General features: G+C 47.1%; 1 protein-coding gene across 1 annotated transcript in view; it reads right to left on the minus strand.

Annotated features, from left to right (window-relative positions):
• The window catches only part of Mefv (MEFV innate immunity regulator, pyrin), a 13,128-nt gene extending 9,816 nt beyond the window's left edge, over nucleotides 1–3,312 (minus strand). Inside the window, exons 1-2 of the mRNA XM_050126702.1 lie at nucleotides 2,991–3,312; nucleotides 767–1,615 (exon numbers count right to left, since the gene is read on the minus strand). Of these exons, the coding sequence (XP_049982659.1) occupies nucleotides 767–1,615; nucleotides 2,991–3,267 (1,126 nt within the window). The 5' untranslated portion in view covers nucleotides 3,268–3,312. The remainder of the gene's footprint in view (nucleotides 1–766; nucleotides 1,616–2,990) is intronic.
• Between the last annotated feature and the right edge of the window lie 4,916 nt (nucleotides 3,313–8,228).

Here is an 8,228-nt window from a genome sequence, read left to right on the forward strand (position 1 = left end):
AAAAAAAAAAAAAAAAAAAAAAAAAACCCCCCCCCCACTGTGTTCCCCCCCCCCCCCCCTCCCCCCCTCCCCGTGGCCCCCCCCCCCCCCCCCCGTGCTCTTGAGTGGAGCCGGAATGTCACTTTGAGGCTGTGAATTTCAGGAGTAAACACTTGAAGCAGAAAAACAGCTCAGCAGAAGTTTGGTTGTGGTCACACAAGTGACTCACATAGTGTGAAAGAGGAACAAGCTTCCATATTGTTCATCTAAGCTGCTGGTTTCTGTTTCTCACAGACAAATATGATCCTGATGACTAATTTCCCAGTAGGTTTTTGGTCTACATCTTCCTCCTGCTCAGAGAAAGGTGATTAGCCAAATCTCTGCCCCAAGGCTTACACTGTGGGAAAGAAATATTCTAACCCATTCTTTTTAGATTTTTTTTTTTTGAGACAGGGTTTCTCTGTAGCTTTGATGCCTGTCCTGGAACTAGCTCTTGTAGAGCAGGCTGGCCTCGAACTCTCAGAGATTCCCCCTGCCTCGGCCTCCCAAGTGCTGGGATTAAAGGCGGGCACCACCACTGCCTGGCTCTTTTTAGATTCCTAACCTCGCTTGTGGCTCTATACAAGAACTTCTGAGAGCTCAGGCACTAACTGAAATTCGATGCAACTCTTTGTGCAAGATGTATAAATACGCATTTTCAGGGCCTGCATCACATTTGCAGAGGGATCCTGGAGGCAACCAGGTATCCCAGCAACGTAATTCTGGAGGGGGGGGGGAGGGAGGGTACCTTTACAAGCTGCCGGGTCTTCTGGAGTTTGGGCTGCGTTTTCCCATAATGACAAAGGCATTTCTGAATTGCAGGACTCACAGAATGAACTGCCAGCCGTCTTTCCCGAACTCTCCGGGGTCTCTGGTCTTTCAGTTTCATTTTCCTTCAAGGACATAGTGCGATTCTTCTCTCCAGTCAACGATGTTTTGGAAAGGATGTTCTTGAGTGTTTCTTCCTTGGGGACCATGGAAGGTTCTGGATTTCCTGAGCTCTTTTCTAGAACTGGAGTAGTCTCTTCATTCAGGATGGCTACCTTCATGGGACCAGGGGACGAGTGTGGATTCAAAGTCATTGTTTCCTCTGGAGCCAGAAGAGCTTCTGGACCTGGGGGTTCTCCTTTGCTTGAATAAGTGGTCATCTCAAGACTTCTGGGTCGCTGCTTTCCTGAAGGCAGATACGCTTCAGCATTCTTGCTTTCTCTCCTCCCGGGGCTACTGTTGTAGAGTCCCTGCAGCCTTCCTGCAGAGCTGGCATTCCTGCGGAGCTGGGCTTTTGCCTCGCTGCCTTTGTTCCCTGGGCACTGGGTGGTGCCCGGGCCTCTTCTATAGAGCGGTGCTGCACTCTTGGCCCCTGGCTTGGTCTGTGAGTCCAGGCTCTCAGGACCCCTCTGATCCTTCCTCTTGACCTGAGACTTCCTCTGGGACCCCTTCTCTACTTCAGACTGGCTGGGTGGCAGGTTCTGTGATCCGTCAGCACTCGGCCTGGTCCCATCACCTTCCGGGATATCTGGCGCTTTCACACTCTTGGGCTTAGTGTCTCCGGAAGACTGAGCAGAACCACCAGGTCTATTTTCTTCCGTTAAATGTTCTAGAAAGACAGTCAGATAGAGGCTCAAGGCTAAGGCTGGGGAAGGAAGAGACACTCTCCCCAGAAGCTACTAAAGGGAAAAGCGCAGAACATTCTAGACAACAGCAGAACCATACACAGAACCATCAATTACACAAAACCACAAAATACAAAGTAAATAAAAGCCATCTTATTGTTTTGGGTGAATACATGACTATAGATGTGGAAGTTGATTTATAAAACAAAGAAACAAAAAAAGAGTTAGAGCAGACCAACTCAGTGAGTACAAGCTCGATGACCTGAGCTTGACCTCCAGAACCCACAGCGGGAGGGGAGAGAAGCAATTCTTTCAGGTTGTTCTTGGACCTTCATATGTGTGCCATAGCATGTTGACACTCACTTATGTATGCAGACAGACACCAATACATATACAAAATACAATTAAAATAAAAATTAATATAGGGGGCCAGAGAGAGAGATGGCTCAGCAGTTAAGAGCAATGGGGCCTCTTCTAGAGCACCCAGATGCAGTTCCCAGTATCCACATGGTGGCTCACAACAGTCAGGAATTCCAGTTCCAGGGAACGTGGTGCCCTCTTCTGGCCTTTGTGGAACCAGGCATGCAAGTAGTGCACACACACTTGCAGACAAAACACCCATGCACACAAAACTAGTGAACTACAGCAGGGACTTAGAAATGACTGATTTTCATTCACCCCTGAAGGAAATCCCAGGTCACAAAGATAAGTCCAGAAGGCACTTGAAAACAAGTTTGAATGGGTATGGTGGTGCATACCTTTAATCTCAGCACTCTGGACACAGAGGCAGGCCAGCTCTACATAGTGAGGCCCTTTCCTAAAACCATACCCCCAAAAAGAACAAAAACAAAAACAGCAAGCAAACTTGCCTGCACTTTTGTTTAAAATTACAGAAAAGGCTTAATTCCAAAGTCTACCTAATGAAGATAATCTGTATTAGCTACCTACGCTTTAATCTGAAGAAACCTTTTATTGAAAGTAAAGAATGTTTAAATATGCTTGTAAAATATGCTAACGAAGAATTCTGAACTGAAATTAGGTGGTTATTGAGATTTTCAGCTATGTTAGTATGATTGAATTTTCAGCCCTTTCTGCCCACCCAATGTTTGTCTGGGCATGTGTATTAATTGAAAAATGGAGTAAAGAATTGTCTAGGAATGGGTGGCCCACTGTTGAATATCAGTTTTTATTTTTTAAAGTCTTTAGGCACCTAGGGGAGCTTCAGCAAGAAGGCCAGGATGTGCGGGATTTACACAGCAGTGGACAGGGGCTTCCCAGCCACAAAGCTGGAAAGCTTGGGTCTGAGCATCACTTCTCTCCTCTAACAGAAGCCAGCTGGGAAGGGACTTAGCTACTTGCCTGGGCCCGTGGCTTTGCGAAGCTCCTCGGCTAGTTGACGCTGGTTGGTGGCCTTCAGTATCTGCAGGGTCAGCCTTACGGCATACTTCTCCCCATAGTAGGTGAGCAGCAGGCTGGCCAGCTTTACCGGCCTGGCCATCTGCAGAAGGCCCCGGGGGATCCGGGAGTGGCCCTTCTCCAGGCTGGTGTTCTGCAACTTGAACTTGAACTTCTCGAAGTCATAGGGCAGCAGCTCCTCCAGGGTGTTCAGCAGATGATCACCAGGGGTCTTGGCCATGGTGCTGGCCAGAATGGACTGCAGTCAGCTGCGTGGCTTCTGGCCGAAGATAAAGACCTCTTTCCTGAGACTTCAGAACAAGCAAGAAACGGCTTGTGAAATGACGGAAAAGGCACAGGAAACACCATAGGTTTTGGTGGGAACTGAAAGTCACCATGAGGGTGTGTCCAGGGTCCTTCCCGCAGCATCTTTTCTTTGAAGACGTCAGAGAATTTCAGTGGGGAGGGCTCTGCTTTGCCAGCCTATGGCCTGGTTGAACAAAAGGCAGGCTAGACTGTAAGGGCAGTTTGGGATCGGAATCCAGACATTCCAGCTGCTCTCTTGCTCTCAGGACCCTGGGCTGGTGGAAGAGGAGAGAGACGGCCTTGCTTGGAGTTGGTCCTCTCTGGCCAGCTGCTCTCTTTGGACTTTTGGGGTTTATAGACCTGCAGGGCCAACAACAGGTAAAAGAACAGATAGTAAATAATCCCTATTGGCTTTGCCTAGGTCTGTTTAAAACAAACAAACAAACAAAAAACAGAAGAAGTCCAAAGGACACTGCAATGCAGTTCCAGTCTGTCTGGTCCATGTCTAGCCTATCCAGCAGCACGAAGTCCTCATGGTGGCTTTGAGGGCCACCATTCTCATGCATCTGTTCCCACAGCTGACTTGGCACTTGTTTCCCGGGAGTCCGAGTGCCCTTTGAAATATATTTTTTAGGCACTCGTCAGGATGCTTGAGATGCAAGGCTGGAGAGACGCAGGCGTGCATCCTTTGGCACTTCCCGGTGAGCCAGGGTGAGCCTGAAAGTGGCTTCAAAGCCAAAAGAGGATGCATTGGGAGAGCCAACTTCTACTCCACTTTCCTGTTTATGTCTTTATGTACTTCCAGGCTTATGTCCTCAAACTTTTATAAAATTTCCACCTATAGAAAAGTGGAGAGATAGTACAAGGCACACTTCTGCCTTTACATAGGTCTGCTAACTGCTTCTGTCTCCAGCTTTCTGCTTCCTCCTTCACTGTTTTCTTAACCATTTGATAACCAATGAAAGGTATTATGAGCACCCTAGATATCTGTGAGGGCTCGTCTTGGTTGTCAAGCTGACATGCTTAGGAAAGGGAACCTCAGTTGGAAAAAAAAAATGGCCTCCATCAGATTGGCTTGTAGGCATGTCTGTTTAGCCTCCATCAGACTGACCTGTAGGCATGTCTGTGCAGCCTCCATCAGACTGGCCTGTAGGCATGTCTGTGCAGCTTCCATCAGATTGGCCTGTAGGCATGTCTTTGGGGAGCATTTTCTTGATTGCTGGCTGATGTAGGAATGCCCAGCCTGTTGTGTGTGATACCATTCCTAGGGAGATGGGTTTGGCATGTACAAGAAACGTAGCTGAATGTAAGCCTAGAGCAAGCCAGTGAGCGGTGCTCCTCCATGCTGCTACTCCGAGCTCTTCCTTTATTTCCTGCCTTGGCTTCCTTTGATTATGGACCGTAACCTGGAAGATGAAACAAACCCTTTCCTTCTCCAGTTGCTTTTGGTCATGACCTTTATCACAGCAATGGAAACCAAACTAGAACAATACCCTGAATACTTCTAATGATATATTACTTTTTTTGTGTATGTGTTTGTGGTGTGTGTGTGCGCGCACACATGTGTTCAGATGTATGCATGCAAAGAGGCCAGAGATTGACATTGAGTGTCTTATTGATTTCCATCTTATTTATTTATTTATTTATTTATTTATTCATTTATTCATTTATTTATTTATTTGAGACAGGGTTTCTCGCCTGAACTGGAGCTTACCAGTTCAACTAGATGGAGTGATCGGAAAAGTCTCAGGCTTCTCTGCTCCTCTGGTGCTGGGATTATACACATGTACCACCATGCCTGACGTTTTACATGGGTGCTAAAAATCTGAACTCAGGTTCTTATGGCTGTGTGGTGAGCATCAAACCCGCTGAGCCAGCCCTCCCCAACCAATAAGGTGCTATTTTAAGTAACCACAATGTGGTTTTTTCATTCAAGGTAACATCACAAAGAAAAACAAGCTCATGAAATTTCTCCATTTATCCCTTGCTTTTTCTTTTTTATTTGAGATACTGGTTTTCCCCCTTTTAATGTTTAACGTAATTTCTGTATTGGTTCTTTGGGAATGTCACATCATACATCCTAATTCTGCTTACCTCCCAGTCCCCCCCCCATATCCTCACCTCACCCCTGCAGTGTCCCCCCCAATTGTTTTTTAAAAAATCAAACCAAACCAAAACAAGCAAACAAACAAAACCCCCTCCTCCCCAATAGAACCCTTTATGTTTCTCCTTTCTGGCCTCTCCAACACCTCTTCATTCGTCCTGGTGCATTGGGAGTCTGGCTGTCACACAGTGTTTCCTTCTGGACAATCAACTTTACTAGCAAATGTTCATTGCAGTGAGTCACTGGTCTGGTTCAAGGCCTCTGTTTTCTGGTACTTCACCATAACCGGACCCTCACCAGAACTCCTTGGGATATCCCATGGCCACCCCGAGTCATGGAGATCCTACCGGTATTATTCCACAGGACCAGTCCCTCATGAGCTCCAGCAGGTCCCAGAAGCGGTCGATGCTAGTGTGGGCCAACCCAAAGCCTGGCTGTGGGCCTGGGTAGCAGCAGAGCTGGTCATTCCAGGCCACTAGGGCCACCTGCTTCAGGCAAGGGGGCAGAGCCTGATCCCCTATGCCCTTGCCAGTGGTGAGGGGTGGGACCATCTCTCCCAAGAGCAGGGGCCAGCTCTCTTGCTGCGGTGGCCCCAGTGAGAGGCAGGGCCAGCAAAGGGTGGGGCTGGCTCAGGATGGCCCTCTGATTTTTATCATGCATGGTTCCCATGGCCCATGGTTCCCTTGAGGTGACATGGCCACAGACATCAACACAGACTCCAGCTGCAGCTGGATCAGGGGCCCAGACATGGGTCAGCATGCTGGGGCTGGACGACATCCTGGCTCCGAGTAACAGCACTGGCCATGCAGATTGGGATGGTTCTGGGGGTGGCTTGGACCCCAGACACCACCAAGGCCTCAGGTTGTGGCCCCAACCCTGGCCTTCTATGTAAACTTTGGTGGCAATATGGGACTTGGACTTCAGCACAGACCCCAGCCATGGTAGACCCATAGACCCAGACATGTCCTTGGCAACAGCCAGGTCTGGATGTCACCACTGCCGAGGTTGCAGTGCAGGGACACTCAGATTGGCACAGTCCCAGGACCCTTCTGGCCCTCAGACACCAACATGGCCCCAGATCTTGGGCATACACATGGCCTTCGATGGTAGCACAAGCATTGGACATCAACACAGACCCTGGCAGCAGCAGAGCCATGGACCCAGAGATGGGTGCCCAGCTGCAGCTCTGGCCTGGGTGTCACCATGGCATTGGGTAGCAGCGCAGGCCACTTAGATTTGCATGGCCTCAGTTGTATCGTGGCCCTCAGACACCAACATGGACTCAGGTCGCGCTCAGTGGCAACAGGAGTCACATCCGTCCCCTTATACCCTGATGCTATAGGGCCACAGATCCAGACATGGCCCTCAACAGCAGCCTGGGCCCAGATGACAGGCCACCCAGATCTGTACGGTCCAGCTACAGCATGACTCCCAGACTCCAACAAGGCCACAGGTATCTGATACCAACACGGCCCCAGGTGGAGGTCCAGAGCCCTGGAGTCAATATGGCCCTGGATGGCAACAGGAGCCGCAGACAACAGCACAGACCCTGGCTGCAGTAGGGTGACTTTTTTTTTTTTATTATTTTAATTTGATTTTGGTGTTTTATTCATATAGACATTTTAAACCTAATTGGTTAATTTGCATTGATGTACATTCATTGTACATAGTAGTACTGATCACATAAGAATCACTCCATACAAAAACAAACTTTGAGCAAATTCTTCCCATATCAGCCCCTCCCCTCCTCAGTTCCTCTCCCCTTGACGGTGTTTTTCTACTTTCATGTCACATCTGTATACACGATTTCAAGTGTCTACATAAAACCTAGTAACTGTAAATGAAAAAAAAAGTTATCTTTCTGAGCCTGACTTAATTTGTTTAATATGTTCATCTCTACTTGCATCCATTTTCTGAAAATGATATATATTTTTATTTATTACTGAAAAATTCAAATATGTTAATATATATTACATTTTTCTATATTCATTCCTCAGTTTTTAAAGAATCATTTTCTAAATGTCAATCTAATCTTTTACATTCAGGCCAATACTGAATGCTTTATAATCTAAGTATTTCAACCTGATTTTTATTTCCCAAAGTAAAACTGTTTTGGTCTATCTATCTATCTATCTATCTATCTATCTATCTATCTATCATCTATCTATCTTTACAAATGTAAGCCCATATAATGACAAGGATATCTGAAAACATTTTGAGAATAAAATCATATTTTGTTGGGTGAGTTTGCATGCATTAAGAGGAGAAGATGCATGGGAATGAACCTTCTCTGTGCAACCTTTGCATGGAGGCTGAAGTCACACAGACGATCAGTTCCCTGACTAAAGATGGATGCTTTCCTTGCTCCATCAGAGTTCAAGTCCTAATCATGGAAGATGGGCATTACCAAAGGAGAGAATTCAGTCACTTCTGAATTATTTGTTGTGAGGAAAGTCATATAATGGCAGAGACAAGCACAGACATTAGCTTGGGAGTTGTTCACGGTAGCCTGTTTGGAACTTGTTAAGAGGTGAGGGTGACCTTGAACACCTGATTCCCCTGCCTCAGCACTTCCCAGTGCTGAGATTAGTGCTTGAACGTCACACCAGGCCTTTTGAGCTTTTGGTTTATGACAGGTTTTCATACAGCCCAGGCTCTCCTTGAACTTGCTATCTACCCAAGGGTAGCCTTGGGTGTCTGATCCTCCTATGCCTGCTAACTGTAGGAATTTACAAGTGGACACTGCCATGTTGGCTTTTTGATTTTCGTTGAAGGTATGGTTTCTTTTTTTT

Source organism: Alexandromys fortis, unplaced genomic scaffold (genome assembly GCF_014885135.2).
Source record: "Alexandromys fortis isolate MF-2015 unplaced genomic scaffold, M_Fortis_MF-2015_v1.1 scaffold_29, whole genome shotgun sequence".
NCBI classification, from domain to species: domain Eukaryota; kingdom Metazoa; phylum Chordata; class Mammalia; order Rodentia; family Cricetidae; genus Alexandromys; species Alexandromys fortis.